This window comes from Pleurodeles waltl, chromosome 5, assembly GCF_031143425.1.
Source record: "Pleurodeles waltl isolate 20211129_DDA chromosome 5, aPleWal1.hap1.20221129, whole genome shotgun sequence".
Lineage (NCBI taxonomy): Eukaryota > Metazoa > Chordata > Amphibia > Caudata > Salamandridae > Pleurodeles > Pleurodeles waltl.
The window spans coordinates 889,532,899-889,551,340 of NC_090444.1; the positions used below are offsets into that span (position 1 = coordinate 889,532,899).

At 44.0% G+C, this 18,442-nt stretch overlaps 1 protein-coding gene across 1 annotated transcript in view; it reads left to right on the forward strand.

The window, feature by feature from the left end:
* Positions 1-18,442, forward strand: part of PSEN2 (presenilin 2) — a 354,458-nt gene that overhangs the window by 204,594 nt on the left and 131,422 nt on the right. Inside the window, exon 5 of the mRNA XM_069234995.1 lies at positions 13,502-13,569. Coding sequence (XP_069091096.1) covers positions 13,502-13,569 — 68 coding nt within the window. The remainder of the gene's footprint in view (positions 1-13,501; positions 13,570-18,442) is intronic.

Genomic DNA, 18,442 nt, shown 5'->3' on the forward strand with positions numbered 1-18,442 from the left:
ACCAGTAGACAGTTCATCGTGACAAGTTAGCTTATTAAGTTCTCTTTTCAATTACTGCTTCTTTTCTGCGGTCCTGGAAAGAATGGCCATTCTTAGTGAATCTTATCAAACTGTTGAAGATCTTTGCCAACGTTCTTTGAGACAATATTATTCTTTTTAACTGTATTGCTTTAATGTAAGTTGTCTATTGGGCATGTGTGTGCCTTATTGGCACAAACTCTTTATGTGTACTGCATAACTAAAGGGAAGTTAATTGCTGTCTAAACAGAACAATCTTTAAGGTCGCTAAACTGAAATTGCTTCACTCCATTATGTATCTTAGGAGACCTGTGTTGATAAGGTTCTTCCTCAAAGACTAGATTTCTTGAGTATGAGCCCTCTGAAGAAGTCATTGTTTAGAATGTTATATTCATTCTCAATTTACTCTAAGACTGGCGCACTGGAAACACAATAATGTGAAAGCAGATACAGAAGCTCCCACAGACCAGTTTTAATCCTATTGTAACTTCACTGACTATTTGGTGGATAGGCCTAACCTTAACCTATATAGATGCCAATACTTTTTTTCCTGCATGGTTTGTGTGAAAGAAGCTGCTGCCAAAAGTAACACCATGGTTCTAAAAAAAAAAATCTCTGTGCTGATGATGGGCCTACACCAAAGTATTCTGGCCAGATAAGGCCTACCACGGAATCCATAACACTAGAATGCAGACTTTATGTTAGACAAGCCATAAAATAAAAACAATTCCTCCACATCTTTACTTTTTGTAGGCATATTATGATGGTGTTTACATCCGGAGCAGTATTACTTAGGTGTACAAAGAGCTTTGAATAATCTGCATACATTTGGAATCCTAGACTATGTGCTTTGATTAACCATGCTGAATGGAACATTGAATAATAAAGAGGAGAGTGCTGAACATTGAGGAACTCCACACTGGACATTTTTAGGATCAACTCTATATTGGCCCCGAGGAACACATTGAATCCTGCTATGTAAAGAAGCTGATCCATGTTAGTGTCCTTACTCTCACCCTAGGTTCTTGGTGTAACCTAATGTGCAGAAGCCCATGGTCCAGGGTGATAAATACAATGCTTAAATCTAACATGATTAGTGTCACAGAGTGGCCATTATCTTGGAGCTCTAGCACTTGCTCTCTCATATCTCAAGTGGCCTTTTTTGTCCCAGTCAATGGCGGAACCAAGATTAATAGAAATTATTTCCATTTTTTGTAGGTAATCCACTAGCTGATTCGTGACAGTTGACTATGTGACTTTAGCCATGAAAAGAAGAGTGGAAGCTGACTTGTAGTTGATTGGCAGCTTTGGATATAATTAAGCTTTTTTTATCAGTGGTGTGAAAGTTGCACTGTGTAAGGCCTGAGGGTAATTACCTCACTTCAAAAATGCATTAACTGCGATAGTTGTATCTTAAGAGAGGGTCTGAATGGGAGACGTTGGAACATTGCTTCCAGGAGATTGTGACTTGTGAGGTGTCCTGGTCCATCTTTCAGGATGCAGTGAAAGTTGTGTTCGGGTGCGAGCTCATCCTTCACAATACCACATTCTTCTGACTCAGTAAAGTCAGGAAAACAGGCTTAGAGCAGCCTAGACAGCGGCAGAAGCGTCACCCTAATGACATGAGGGGTTATAGGAAACTCCAGAGGTGTACTTCAACATTTATTGATGAGAGAGACGGTCCTCAAATTGGTTTATTCCATGCAGTTTTATTACGAGAGAGAGGAAAAGGCTGACAAACTTTTGGCATGTAAAATCAAACTGGCCTACACTAGAATTACAATCAAACGTCTTGTCAGTTGTGATGGAGGGATGAAGACCGCTTCATATGGCGTAGTTAAGGAATTTTCTAATTTGTACTCTAATCTCTACCAAGCAGCGAATACACGTCGGGCAAAGCAAGAGGAATGTTTTACCGGTGTGATATTCCCAGACCGGAACCGGGCTAGTGAAATCTCTCTCAGTCCTGCTGAGGTGCTGGAGGCCATTAAGAAACTCCCCAAAAACAAAGTGCTGGGCCCACGCAATTTCAAAATCTCCTTTTATTAAGTGTTTAAGGATTCAGTCACTTTCTACTTTCAGGATCTGTAGCAGACACCATGATGGAGTCTATGACAACTGAAACCCAACAAAACTCTCATTTGTGGTGGTAAACTGACATATTCTTTTAAATGATGATGTTAAACTAGTCACTAAAATTCTTACTGCACAACTTGAAAATGCATGGCCTTTGCTAGTACATCCAGTTTAATTGGGCTCAGTTCATGGATAATATTGGCTTGGCTCAGAACCTGTGTGATGCTTCTTCCTGGGCACACTCACACATGCTCCTTCTCTTACTAGATTTGGAGAAATCCTTTGATAGGATCAATTATTCAGTCATGTGTCAGGTACTCAAGAAAACATGTCTCGGGCCTATTCAATAGTTTACGCTGTCAAATTTGTGCACCCATCGGCTAAGCTAAGAGTCAGTAACAGCATAACATCTGATAGAGACTTCTAGCTGCAGATTCCTTTCGTTAGAATTTACTGGCATCAGCTTGGAATCCGGAATTTTCTGCTGAGCAGTACCCTGCGCAGTCGGGTGGCTTCGTTCAGATCTGCATGTGTCGTTCAGCTCCGCGTGGCGTCGTCAGTGTCGTTGGAGCCATATGTGCCCCTATAAAAGCTCCACCCTGGCATGTGTACGTCAGTTCTTTTCCTTCCGTGCTGGTTAAGCACAAATCTGGATTTGAGCTACTCTCTGCCTTTCTTGGCAGGCCTTTTTCGATCTTTTTGTTGAGTTTTTCCGAAGTCTGTGCAGGATGACTTCCAGGAAGACGTGGTTCAAGCCGTGTGGCACCTGCCATCGCGCCATGTCAGTGACGGACCCCTATCAGTTATGTCTCTGGTGCCAAACAGAGACCACGACTCGAAGTAGTGTTCTGACTTCCGGGCCATGACCCCGAAAGCTTTGAGAGAGTGGTCTCTGAAGCTCATGGTGGCCCAGCAGTCGACTTCGGTTGCCGCGACTTCTAGGAGGTCACAGTGCCGATCAAGGAGGAGGTCGCGGGGCCGCTCCAGGAGCCCTGGAGTCCTCTTCTTTGCACTCGAGGTCCTCCAGGCACTCGGGAAGGAGGCAGAAGAAGTAGTCCAAGTGGACTTCACCACGCCTGTCGGCCGACAAGTCATGTCAGGAACATCGACGTTCCAGGCGCGGTTCAGCGGAACCAATGCCAGGGCCGACTTCGAGCCTCCCCCCCTTTCCGGGAGCCGAAGGGACCCCCGCTCAGCTCAAAGAGTTTTACGATGCCATCTGCCTCATATTTGAGCAGGCGGCCCCTTCTGGCGTGCCTTCGGGCCCTGCGGCATCAGCAGGGGCCCCATCAGATTTCACACCAGCGGCTTCAGCCTCAGCACCATTGGGGACTCCAGGATCTGATATCGGATCAGGAGCAATGCCGAGTACACACAGTCGGCCTCCTCCGGCGTCGCTCCCAACATCGTCGTTCTGCCAGCACCCACCGGTGAAGCGAGTCGCATCCTTATCCCAGATGATTCGGATCCTGAGGCTTATTTTGCTCAGCCAGGAACAGGGGAGGAACGGGAGGAGTCCCATGGCCCTTAAGAATATGGATTGGATTATATGGACTGGTATGAGAAACTAGGGAAAGCCAGTTGACTGGATACTTCTCCAGAAACTGGCATGCTCTCACCTCCAACTGTCGCTACGGAGGAGGGAGCTTCATATGCCATGGTGGTTCATTGGGCAACTGAGGTCTTGGACCTAGACCTGCCTACAGTGCCAGGGATTTCTACATCAGAACCAATTTTACCCTCTAATGAAGCCCTCACTGATGTCCTGCTGGGGACGTGGTCCAAACCAAGCACAGGGGCTCCTGTTAATAGGACAATTGGCCTCTGCCATAGACCAGCATCTAATGATCCTAGTTTCCTCACCCAACACCCCACCCTGGAGAGTTTGTTGGTCCAGGCCTCCACTTTCCATGGTGCCTTCCCTTCCGCTCCCCCCGATAGGGTATCCAAGAGGCTGGACCAACTTAGGAAGATGTTTTCTTCCTCCAGTCTGGCATTGAGGTCCGTAAACACCTTATGCCTATTGGGCCATTTTTCCCATACTTTGTAGGAAACGATGGCACAGGTGCTGCCTCATGCCCCGTAGGGTGTGCAGAACACTCTCACACAAGCTGTAAACGATGGGAGAGATGCAGCAAAGTTTACGATACGGTTTGGTTTGGACATGATTCACTGGGTAGGGCGATTTCATCGATGGTGGCCCCTTTGCACCACGCCTGGCTCCACACGTCTGGCTTTTCGGGGGATGTCGAGGCTAACTTTATGGACATGCCCTTCAATGGCTCCTGCCTATTTGGAGAAAAGGCAGACTTGGTGCTTGAGCGGTTCAAGGACTCTTGGGCTATGGCCAGATCCTTGGGCCTTTTGCCCCTCTCCAGTCTTCGGAAGGGGTGTGGTATCACGCCACCCATAGGTCAGCCACCGTCCTCCATCAACTCAGCATCCAGTGCGAGGACGAGGTTGTGGTATCTTCAGACCCAGAGGGTCTAGCCAGAGGTTGGCCACCACCCAGCCCCTCTTTTCCACAGCACCAAAGTCCCCCTGGTATGATTCAGCAAGACCGCTCGCGTTCAGTTGGAGGGAGTATTCAATCTGTCATCTCCAACACTAACGGTCCATAATATCGGACAAATGGGTCTTGCAGATCATACAGAAGGGCTATTCCCTCCCCTTCCAGTCTTTCCTTCCCTCTGTGCCTCCACTAAAAGAACAGCTGATGAGGGATCACTTAATCTTGATCCGTTAGGAAGTTACGGCTCTCTTGGCCAAGGGAGCCATAGAAAGGGTCCTGATGTCAGAAGTAGGCAGTGGTTGTTATTCCCGCTACTTTCTGGTTCCAAAAAAGAGCAAGGGTCTTTGCCCTGTATTGAATTTAAGGGACATCAATCTCTTCCTCAAAAAGGAGAAATTCAAGATGCCCACTCTTGCTCAGGTCTTGTCTGCCCTGGAGCAAGGAAACTGTATGGTAGCGTTGGACTTGAGGGATGGGTATTTTCACATCCCTATCCTGCCTGCCCACAGGCGCTACTTGTGGTTCAATGTGGGCCACAAGCACTTTGATTTTGTCGTGCTCCCCTTCGGTCTCACCAGTGCCCCTCGGATGTTCACCAAAGTGATGGTGGTGGTAGCAGCTCATCTGCGCAGGTTAGGGATTTCTGTCTTCCCCTACCTCGACGACTGGCAGTTGAAGGCTCCTACAACCCAGGTTCTCGGCAACCACCTTCAGACGAAGGCAAACCTCCTGCATTCGCTGGAGTTGACTCTAAACATGCCGAAGTCACACCTGACTTCCTCTCAAGAAGCTCCCTTTCATCTGCCCTGTTCTGGACACAGTGCAGTTTCGGGCTTGTCCTCCCGAGCAGCGAGTTCAGGATATTCAGGTTATAATACATATGTTTCGGCCTCTGTTCTGGATTTCGGTGAGACAGACTCTGAGGCTGTTGGGACTCATGGCCCCATGCATCCTGTTAGTCAAGCATGCCAGATGGCATACAAGGGCTCTGCAGTGGGACCTGAAGTTCCAGTGGGTGCAGCATCAGGGAAATCTTACCAACACGGTTCAGATCTTGGAGGGAACTACAAAAAACCTGTAGTGATGGTTAGTGAACTGCGATTGAGACTCCTCTCTCTTCCCCAGCCAGATCTCACAGTAGTAGTGACAGATGCGTCACTTCTGGGATGGGGGAGCCATCTGGAAGAGGCAGAGACCAGGGGTCTCTGGTCTCCGGCGGAATCTGGACTCCATATCAATTTACTGGAGCTCCGGACGGTCTGACTGGCTTTGAAGGCATTTCTTCCTGAGAAGATAGTGCAGGTGTTCACGGACAACACCACCGCAATGTGGTACTGCAACAAGCAGGGCGGTGTGAGGTCGTGGACTCTTTGTCAAAAGGCCCTGCGTCTCTGGACTTGGCTGGAACACCAGGGCATAACCCTAGAGGTTCAACACCTTGCAGGTTCTGCGAACGCCAGGGTGGACAAACTCAGCCATCGGTGCCTAGTGGATCACGAATGGTATTTCACCAGAAGGTGGAGCAAAGACTCTTTCAGCAGTGGGGGAAGCCTTGGTTGGATCTGTTTGCTTCCACAGACAACGCACAATGTCAGCAGTATTGCGTGTTGGAGTTTCCAAGGCAGCAGTCGCCCTACGACGCATTTCCTCACAAGTGGAATTCAGGCCTCTTGTACGCCTTTCCGCCCATACCACTTCTTACCAGAGTTCTCAAGAAGATCAAGAACGGCCGGGCGTAAGTAATCTTAGGATTGGGCAAGAAGAGTTTGGTATCCCGAGCTTCTAAAAATAAGGTTGCCTCTTCGGGAGGATCTTCTGTCGCAGCAGCAGGGGAAGGTTCTCCACCCAAACCTGTCAACTCTGCATCTACATGTGTGGAGATTGAACGGTGACAGTTGATGGCTTTTGACCTTCTTCCCAAAGTCTTTAAAGTTATTTTGGCAGCCAAGCGTCCCGCCACTAAAACGGTATACGCCTGCTGTTGGAAACGCTTTGTGTATTATTGTACAGAAAGGTCTATCCTCTTTCTGCTTCTCTTTCTGGTATCCTTTTCTTTGTACTATCCCTTGCCCAGCAGGGTTCTGCCTTGGGTACTCTCAAGGGCTATCTTTCTGCCTTATCAGCGTTTCTTCAGCTACCTTATCAGCCTTCACTTTTGAAATCTCTCATTGTACATAGATTCCTCAAAGGGCTTGTACATATGTTTCCCTACGCCCTTTGTTATGCCCCAATGTGACTTAAATCTGGTCCTCACATTTCTTATGTGTGCTCTGGCTGCCCACCATCGAAACAGCCTTATTAGTGGCACTAACATCCGCCAGGAGGGTGAGTGAGATGCAGGCACTTTGTTCTAAGCCTTCATATCTTAGTAAGTTCCCAGACAAGGTGGTTCTCAGAACTTGTGCCTCTTTCCTCTCTAAGGTGGTGACCCCATTCCATCTGGGTCAGAATATCACACTGCCCAACTTCTTTTCTCCACCGCATCCCTCTAAAGAAGAGGAGTGACTACACTGGCTGGACCCAATAAAAGCGTTCTCATTCTACCTTGACTGCACAAAAGAGTTCCAGCTGGATGACCAACTCTTTGTGGGGTACCTGGGAGCAGAAAAGAGATGGGCAGTGCAGAAAAGAACCATTTCGCGCTGGGTTGTTCTCTGCATCAAGATCTGCTATGCATTGGCCAGGAAGCAGCCTCTTGAGGGCTCAGTCTACCAAGGGCAAAGCTGCCACCACTGCGCTAGCTCAGGCGTAGCAGTCCTAGATATCTGTCAGGCAGCAACGTGGGCATCCTTGCACACATTTGTAAAACATTATTGCCAGTATAATCAGGCACGGAGAGAGGGACACTTTGCTTGTTCAGTCCTACAGGACTTTTTAGTGTAGGTAGAGGTATCCGAAGCCCACCACCAGGAGGTTATGGCTTGGGTATCTATTCTAAGGTAAGAAATCTGCAGCTAGAAGTTTCTATCAGATGAACAAGTTACTTACCTTCCGTAACGCATTATCTGGTAGAGACCATGGGGGTGATTATGACCTTGGCGGACGGCGGAGGCCGTCCGCCAAGGTACCGCCGCCAAATGACCGCACCGCGGTCAAAAGACCGCGGCGGCCATTCAGACATTTCCTCTGGGCCGGCGGGCGCTCTCCAAAAGAGCGCCCACCGGCCCAGAGGAAATGCCCCTGCAACGAGGACGCCGGCTCAGAATTGAGCCGGCCTAGTTGCAGGGGTGCGACGGGTGCAGTTTGCACCTGTCGCGTATTTCAGTGTCTGCATTGCAGACACTGAAATACACAGTGGGGCCCTCTTACGGGGGCCCCTGCAGTGCCCATGCGATTGGCATGGGCACTGCAGGGGCCCCCAGGGGCCCTGCGGCACCCCCTACCGCCATCCTGTCTCCGCCGCCATGGAGGATTCCCCCGAGCAGCGGGAAGTCGGCGGGAGACCGCCGACTTTCCGCTTCTGACCGCGGCTGAACCGCCGCGGTCAGAATGCTCGTGGGAGCACCGCCAGCCTGTTGGCGGTGCTCACGTGGTCGGTGGCCCTGGCGGCCACCGGCCGCCAGGGTCAGAATGACCCCCTATATCTAGCTGCAGATTCCTTACTCCCACCCATGCCTCCCTCCTGTACGGATATGCCTAGTAGGGTTAAGGTTTATCTCTTTTAGGGCGCCAGTATTGCACAGACGAACTGTTGATGCTATCCATGACTCTGCTCCTCTTTTGTGGAAGTTTGTGGGTAAAAGAACTGACGTACACATGCCGGGGTCATGTCTTTTTAGGCAACTGTGACGTCACAGGCGGCTCCAGCTATGCTGACAATGCCACGTGGAGCTGAACGACGCATGCGGATCCAAACGCCGCCACCCAACAGCGCACGCAGGGTACTGCTTAGCAAAAAATTCCAGATTCCAAGCTAACTCCAGGAAATTCCATGGTAAGGAATCTGCAGCTAGATAGAAGCTCTACCAGATAATGCATTACCGAAGGTAAGTAACTTGTTCTTCACCCATACCACTTTGCAGGGTTTTCCACTTTCGCTGCCTCTTTTTGTCTGAACATAAGGCCCATAAAAATAATTCAAACCCAGACATCCAAGGGTGACTGTGGTCACCCGCTTATAAATTGCCCTTGTTAGCAGATGATGTTTTATGATTCTTAACTGACCCCACACACTCATTTGCGACACTTGTGAGACAGCTTCAGGATTTCGACAGAATTACTGGCTTCAAGGTCAACCGCTCAAAATCTGTAAGTTTGGGTGTTCTCGCGAGTCCCCTTTTTAGCAGGAAATAATCCACTCCTGTTGTAAATCTCTCAGTTACTGCCCCTATGTTTTCCATTTGAGATGGGGAAGGGAGGCCAATTCAAACATATTTGCTTTCTGTGGCGTAACAAAGCACCCCAAGGTTTTCAGATGTACACTTTACAAGTCATTATAGGAGTGTGAAATATCTAGCCTGTCCCCAGGTGGGACGATATGTTCATGCCTGTACAACGGAGGTCTCTGCTGGATCTTGCTAACCCCCACTCTAAACAAGCATTTGCAGTGCAATAGGTCTTGCATTTGTGAGAGGTAGAGCTAATCTTGTTCCAAATTACATTGCTTTTCACCTATAAGTTTTGGTTTGGAGTGTAGTGGATGTATGAACAGAGACACAGCCGCAGAACTGTCTAGAGGACTAAGAGTGAGGAATTACCACTGGGAACAGAGACACAGATACAGCACTGTCTAGAGGACTTAAAATGGAGGAGTTACAGACGGGACCAGAGAAGCAGCTGCAGCACTGTCTAGGGGAAAAAGAATGAGGAATTACCACTGGGGACAGAGACACAGCTGCAGTACTACCTAGAGAACTTAGAATGGGGGAGTTACTGACGAGAACAGAGAAGCAGCTGCAGCATTGTCTAGGGGACTTAGAATGAAGTATTTGACTGTGACCAGAGACAGAGCTGCAGCACTGCTTAGAGGACTTAGAATGGTGGAGTTACTGACGGGACCAGAGAAGAAGCTAGCAGCAATGCCTAGAGGACTAAGAATTAGGAATTACTACTGTGACCAGAGATACAGCTGCAGAAGTGCCTAGAGGACTTAGAATGGGGGAGTTACTGACAGACCAGAGAAGCAGTATTGGCTGGAGGACTTAAAGTGAGGGATTATCACTGGGACTAGAGAAGCAGCTAGTAGCACTTCCTAGAGGACTAAGAATGAGGAATTACCACTGGGGCCAAAGAAGCAGCTGCATCACTGTCTAGAGAATTTAGAATTAGGAATTACCACTGGGACCAGAGAAGCTGCATTGTCTACAAGACTAAGAATGAGGAATTACCACTGGGATCAGAGAAGCAGCTACAGCATAGTCTTCAGGACTAAGAATGAGACATTACCACTGGGACCAGAGAAGCAGCTATCAGGACTGTCTAGAGGGCTTACAATGAGAAATTACTACTGGGACCAGAGACACAGCTAGCAGCAGTGCCTGGAGGACGAAGAATGAGGAATTACTACTGGGACCAGAGAAGCAGCTGCAGCATTGTCTAGAGGACTTAGAATGAGTAATTACCACTGGGAACAGAGAAGCAGCTGCAGCATTGTCTACAGGACTAAGAATTGAGGAATTACCACTGGGACCAGAGAAGCAGCTAGCAGCACTGATTAGAGGACTTTAGAATGAGCAAGACTGAAAGTGGATGAGTGATTGTCTGCCAAACACAGAACCAATTATTTCTAAAACAGCAGTGGAGGGAAAAGTGGCTTGGAAAAAATCAATTAAGTATACCCGAGCAGAGGCACAAGAACAAAAGAAATCTAAAACCTTTGGTGCCTTTCTAAGCATGGTGTTTTCACTGGTGTGGTGTGAACACATTGCTATGGACAACCAAAAGAACACTAAGGCTGCAATGCCCAGACGGGAGGAGGTACCATCACATGCTGTAACAGGAGGAAGCGTGAACATGCATGAATGTAGTGTGATGGCCAACAAAAATGTTCGTGTAGTGAAATCGCCTGGGAGGGAACTAAGCAGACAAAGGAGGGACATTTAGAAAAATGCACCAAAAAAAGGAAGCATTTAAGACAAGCACAACAAAGAACGAATGGCATTAGTGGGCGTGGTTAAAGCCCATAGAGTGTATACAGCATTTCTTCCAGACAGCGCATGCGTGCTGTCTAGGCGTGACCTAAAAGCTGTGGGTACAAGTTGAGAATGAGTACTCTCCTCTCCTTGTATGTAACCCTCTCTCCTTTGCTATGCATAACAATGGGAGCACTTGATATGATCCATCTTGGCCATGATGCAATACTAGAATGTTATTATAAGAGGCGGCAAAGTAACTACCTTTCAGTCTCCACTGACGCTCATTCTTTACAATCCAGATTTCCCCTTAAATATAAATATTATGTTATGTTTAAATATTTATTAGTGTGCAATCATTAATAAGATGACATGTCGCCATTTCCTTATTCATACTGATTTGCCCAGGTGTATTTTTAGTAATTTCCTGAAAGCCAGGTGATTATTATTCACACATAGTTTCAGAGAGAGAGCATTCTACATCAAAGACGCTGCATTAAAGAAGGAGCATCCTCTTTGTCTCATGTTTCTGATTGAGGGGATGGTTAGAAGGCAGGTAAATAAAGAGTGCACATTCCAAGGTCGAGTATGAATCTGAATCAGATCTTTAACAAATTTAAGACAAGGATCATAAATCACCTTGTTGTAAATCATAAGAACTTTGAACATAATTCCTTGCTCAATTGACAGCCAGTGTAATTGGTCAAGATGATCTGTGATTGATATCCTTCGAGGAAAATTCAGCAAAACTCTTGCAGTTGTATTTCGGATAATCAACAATTGATATGTTACATACTTTAAAATGGCAAAGTGCAGATAATTACAGTTGCCCAACCTCAAATACACAGTGGCATCTATAAACTGCAATTCTGTGTTCAGATGGTAGTAAGGACAACTGGGTTTCACATTTGCCTCAAATGAAGAAAACAAGAGTAAGACAGTTTAACAATCTGCACTGAAAAATTCAGTTTGTTTTCAAATATAAATCTGAATTACAGACAAAATTTACAGGGGTTGGGTACTCCCCTAAAGATGTTGGCAACTACTGGATAGTTCTGACAACTGAGGGAGGGCCTCCCACAAGCAAAATCTCTATATTCTGAGAAGTTAGTTTTTAACTGTTTTCATTCATCCAATTGGCAACTTTAGCCCTACAGTAGGTACACGCTGATTGTGACTGTTGTGCATCACTATTGAATCTCATAATCTGGGTATCATTAACATACATCATTATATCCAGATGATAGGCTCTGACAAGATGGATTAAGGAAGCAACATATACTTTGAATGGAGTCTGGTCAGGGAAGACTGTGTGGAACCCCACACTGCAGTTTAACCTGTTTAGACATAAAAGGGGATGAAGAGACCACCTGACTGTGGTTAGATAGAAAAGACTTCAACCATTTTAATTCTTGGCCTTTTATGCTAATTTTATTTAGGCTGTAATGGGAATGGAATGGCACACAGTGTCAAAAGCTGCAGACGGATCTAATAGGATTAACGTTTCAAATCCTCAGCTGTATTATTATGTGATTCTCTCCCTATAAAAAACATAACGTTTGTTCACATGAGTAGGAGACACCAGCTCAAAAGAGCGAAATTCTGTGTGATTTTGTTCATACAATAGCAAATGCCCTGAAAGGTGCTCCCTGACCATTGATTTTCACATTTAAGTCAGCAATTTTTTCTAAAAGCATAAACTGAGGTTGTATCAAAATGTTTGAGAAATTTCATACATGTTTAGCTTCCCCGCTATTGAATTGGTTAATTCATTGTAAATAACTCTTGTGTGCAGTGTCTAGATGAATATGATTAGAATAGTGGCTGTGCTTGGCTACTCTGCTGGCCTTTTTGCATACTTGACAGTGATTTTTTGCAAGCTGATCTTTCCAGGTCAAGTTTTGATTTCCACCACTTTCTTTAAAACTAGTGGTCAGTTTATTTTAATTGCACAAGGCCTAAAGAGAACCATGAGTTGCATTGCTTATTACCATTCATTATTCATTTTTCGTTCTTTTACTTTGCTTAATGTTGTTTCACATTTTTTGACAGAATTGGTGAGGATCATGGGTCTTTTTGGTCTCTTATAGTCAATTGTGTACAATCAAAATTCTCACATGTTATAGGTGTGGTATTCTTTACCATTACCAGATATTATATTTCATTGATCCAGTGTATGTTATTTCTGATATTATGGAGAATTTAGCACTTTCTTTGGCAGATTAACTTCTAGTCGTGTTAACCTAGACACAAGGAAATGAGAACAATGATCATAAGCATTTTTGCAGGAATAACTTGGACAAATTCTCACACTCTTGTTGCGAGGGCTGGATATCCTTTTTCAAAACTGTGAAATCTCCAGAACTTCTGTTCCAGATCAAACATCGTATTTGAGAAGATCCTCCTTACGGTACTTCTGTTAATTAATCATTTCCAGCAAATCACCAGTCATTTGAACCCATGTTCAGATTAGAAGAATCAGTAATGTATCTTGAAACACTGGTTTCATTCCTTCCCTCCTTTGCCTCATCCATGGAACCAGTCCCTGTTGGCAGATGCCTGACTGGAATCAGATGGCGATTCATATTATAAACAATATTGTCTGGGCTTTGTTAGCTGCTCTGGTCAGTTTTGTGGGTCCTGGTGTCATGTCAGCGTTGCTGTGGAAGTTACCGATCTGAAGAGGAGCTACACTTAAATCAAATCTAACTTTATTCCGCAAGTATCAGGCCTGCTTGGTTGATTTCGCTGCCAGTCGTTATGTAATGCTTTTGTTGTCCTAACATGAAGATCAACACATGTTTCTTTCCTTTATTATAAACAGTTTATCCATGGCTGGCTGATCATGTCGTCTTTGATGCTGTTATTCTTTTTCACTTTTGTGTACCTTGGGTAAGTGTACATCCTTAAACCACCTTCTTGTTGAACGCTTCAGGTTCTAATGTGGCCTTGATTTGTTCATGATTTAGTTAACACTTTCGAACATTTCTGGTTATGGCTTCATTTGCTGAGTTTTAATCACAGTTGGCTGCAGAAAAGAAGTACATACAATGAAAATTAAGCACGTCAAGCACATAATGATTTCCATCTATTTATTGTTACAGCAAAACCTATAGTTTCTCATATATCTTTTTTGACTTTCTGCATTCATTACGTGTCTGCAGCATCACTGTTATGTATTGCTTTATATTATTATTTTAACTTATATTTGGAATGTGTTGTTTTTAAGTGCGTTAAACGCACAATTAATTACAAGAGTTTTGAATGTGACTGTTTTGTAATATCTTTAATTGTCTTAGGTCTCACAAAGATGTAAAGAAGTAGCCCCATGCATTTTAAACTGTCTTGGTGTTACTTGGCGCCGAGATTGTAGCTTTCGGTTTAAAGTTCTGAGCATTTGCTTTTGAGTAAAATCTATCCTTAACAGAATCATTATTTTTATGTCTCTGTTTTCTTGACATTTATTAAAAATACAAAACACTACTGTGTTACCATCTAGTTGTGTTGCATTATTAATACTGAACTGTGCTTTACATTTAGATACAACTACATAGAAGCCGCATCACTCTGCAGGTATTCAGTGTGTACAGGTGCCCGTATGATAAGAAGGGAACTCATTTGCTGTGACATGTTTTATTTAGTGTAACGGCATCAGAAAGATATAGTAGCATTATCAATCATCTCGTTTAAGGGTTGGGGGTTATTCACACTCTGCCACAATCCAGCTGCCTCAGACTCTTGTCTGCTACACTTGGTTCAAGCACGGTGGCTGTGCGAAATTTGCATAATTTCCTTTCGCATTATGGCAGTGCGAATCCGGCATTTCGTGCTAAAAGCATAACAAAACATACAAATGCTACTTTCTGTTAGTTCGCATTGTTAGGTACTCACACATAGCTTTTTCCCTGAACAGGCTCCAGTTACTCGACGTGACATAAACATGTAATTTCAGCAATTCCAATTCAGAAGAGTAAGTAACTTTGCAGTTAAGACACTCACAGTTCCTCACAAATGCACACTCTCTAGCACAAGTGAAACTAGCGTGCCCAGTCCTAACATGTGATGTATGGCATGTGCAGCAAATTGAACTGTAATGGGTCAATATTGTCATTTCTTGAAAAATTCTTTACTCTAATTACACATTTGATCCATTCTCCTTTTAAGTGCTTTCAAAGGCTTGTACATACACAAACATATACAAGGTCTGCTTCCCGACCTCAACCTTAAAACCACCTACAAAGTACAAGGTGTCTCAGTCATTCCAACTATTTTTTGTAAACGTCAGCTGATAACCTCTCTCTTGTCTCATCCGAGTCGTAAACACTGATTTCACATGTGCGTTCCTAAAGACGTCAGAAGCTCACATTCTTAACCTGACTCTGGCTGCTGTGGCTGCCGCCTGTCTGAAGTACCCAGTCTCAAGTGCCCTGAGAGAAGCTTGTGGAGCCGGTCTGTGTTCAAATCAATACCTCCCTACACCAGCTTAACCGCTCTCACTATCACTTTCTCACTTTTGCAGATACATTTACTTTGAAAACCTGTCTCTTTGACTACGGATGACAATTGGTGCTCTACACGGCGACTGATTTTGATTCATTACGTAGGAGCCAATAGCCTTGTTAACGCGTCCCTTTCTGGTTGTTTTACTCACTCTGGGACTCGTTTTTAGGCCAATGAATCTTTTGACCCTGATTGAAGACACCTTAGGACTAGATAACTAATCAACATGTCAATCAACAAGTCAATAACGTCATCAATAAGACTCAGAAATCACCATGTCCTTTCAGTCATGAATAACCACACCAGTTTAGTACGATTCTGTGATGTTTATTCCCTATGTATTACAGTTCTACTAGCAAGTTTATTTGTCTCAAAACCATGAAACACATCAACATTGTCATAATATGGCAACTCGAATAAGATTTCATCAAAGCAAAGATCACAAACATTAGAACATAGCACGACGCCAACATGGGTTATCCTTAGCAGAGTATCATTAGAGCATTATTCAACAAAGCATTGAACCATTCATTTGTTTATTTGTGTCAGTTTCTGTGAACCCCTTATCTAACCTCGAATTAGCATTGGCATGTTGGGCTTCATGCAAAACAATTTGGTAACACAAATTTGGAAAACATCTAACCATGGTCCCTGTCAAAAGAAGCAGTTGGTACCTAGAAAGGAAAGGCAATCAGACAATTACAATTTCATCATCATATAGTTACCCTCCATAATGGGTCAGCATACAGATTCAGTCTTCGTCCTCAGGACATCAGTTGATTAGCCATCAGCCAGGTAATTCAGCAAGATGGGTAAGAAGGGACACTTCCCTCATAAGGAGGAAAAGTATATACTGGGCAAGATAAGGCAAAGATGGTTTGAAAAACCAAACAGCAAAGTCTCTATGCAGAGTGACAAAGTGTCTGGGTCATAGCAAAAGTTCGCAATGGCATCTCCTAATGGTTCCTCGTGTCAAAGGTTTTTATCCCTTTTCTGTTGTACAGTCCCCTGATTCCTGATTGGATAGGGTTGGCACCCCACTATCTTCATCCAATGGGTTTACAGTGTTAGTATCAAATTCTGTCGCCCCATAACAGTTCTCACGTAGTTTATTGGTTCTTATGATTGACGTCTCCAGCGGGCAGAATGTCCAGTATGATTTCATGCTCTCGTGGTCCTCTCGCATCTTCAGTCAGTAGGTCCATTGTCTGTACCAGTTCAGGCGACCTTGTACCTGTAACTAGTCTACAGTGTTGCATTCAGCAAAAAATGGTTCTTCTAGTAAGTCAAATTTCACGAGAACAGATCTACTATGGTTACATTCATCCTTTAGCTTTGGAAAAATACGAGTACATGTCCTTCAGCAAGTCAGCACACTGCACGTTAGAAAAACACATTTAATATGAAAACCGGGCAGCTAGGCCTCGACTCATGCTAACTAAGGCCTAATGATTTATTAGCAAAAAACCTTAACATATAACCCTTAATGTTAGTGTAAAATCATACTTTAACATCTAATTTTCATTATTATTAGTCAGTTTCATTAGTCATTGTTTACATTGGTGGCCACTCCCCGTGGGCACATTTCAAGCGCGTGTGTCTAGCAATAACACATTAATACATTTTCTATGCAGCATTATTATGCATTCGTTCATAAACATTTCATGTTCATTTTGAGTATAAGTGCTACGCTCCCTCAGTCCCTTCTCTGATGACACTTGTCATCACACAAAACCTTTCCCTTCACAACCTTTCACTTTCTTAGGCCACGCATTTCAAATTCTTCTCCCCTGTGTGATTTTTCCCAGATTTCTTTGAACATTTTCTTTTTCTTTTCTTCTTTTCTTTTATTGTGTTTTGCCAAATTTCTTTTAATTATTTTACTAATTTTGCATGATAACCATAGTCCAAATAAACAAGTTAGAACAATCAACATACCCCCTAATATTTTTGCAAGTACCCCGTTCCAAATACTACTAAACCAATTCCCTACTTTGGTAATTCCTTTTCCAACCCTTTCCCAAACTTCAGGTTCCTTCAGCTCCTTCAAATCTGCACTATCTCTTGTTAGGTTAGTAAGCATACCTCTAATCGTATTACTATTATCAGGAATGAATGCACAACAGTGGCGCTCATTAAGCATCTTACAGACTCCGCCACTCTTCGCTAAAAGAATGTCTAAAGCAAGCCGATTTTGAAGAGTCATAGCCCTCTCCGCAGCAAGTTTAGTGTCCATCAGGAGTATAGCCCCTGTGAAGTTTGTCAGCATGTTATCCACAATAGTAGACAACTTTCGAATCTTTATGGAGTTTAAGATAACCCCCACTGAAGGAATTATGGCTCCAAATATGTCACCTACGACAGCAGCCGCTGTCTCTCTCTTTTGTCTAGTATGATGTAATTCAGACATTTTAGGAAGTTGCTTTAAGTCATCAATTTGGTAGATCTTTGGGAAAACTATTCCCAAATAAGATGTCCCGTACCATCCCTTTGGAAGACGGTAATAAGCATTAAGTCCACATATATTATAGATCCCAGGGATCGCTGAATCCTGTCCATTTAACATGAACATCCATTTACTCTGAAACAAAAACACATGCCTGCACTCACTTGTTCCCACAAATAAAGTGTCATGCTCAGATTTTGGCCTATATATACAAAGCCTTCCTACGTGTAATGCATCTATAGCTAATTTGCCCTGTGTCTTTATTGCACTATAAGCATAATCATTTGCAAACGTTTGTTTTTCTAATCCCTTCTCTAGCCTTCCCTTTAATGCTTTTCTTCTATCATCAGTGTGATCTAAGAAGCTCTTTTCTACAGGCATTAGTAAGCAGGTTAGATTATTGTGGTGCGCATAAGCTGTTCCAAATGTCAGTGTCGGCTCAAAGAAACCCTAACTAATTTTATGTTATGTTCTTTAGCTAATTTATTTAGAAACTCAATTACAGGCATAAAAGAAAACACTAAGTCTAGATTAGAATAGAAGTATTGAACATGTTCTTGATCATAGAATCTCGTTAATAGCAAACTACAGCTTATTCCTTATGTAAGTGGCAGACTATGGTAAGTAACCCCTTCTTGTGCTGACGAAGGAATCTTTGTGCACACATAGCAATTCTTTGCATCCATTGTGTCAACATACTCATTTAGCACAATCACACCTATAATTATTATTACGCACGCAATACCCAAAATAGCACTCAACCAACCATACACCTTACCCCTATCATTATCTCTAGTGTTACTCATGATCTATAACGAA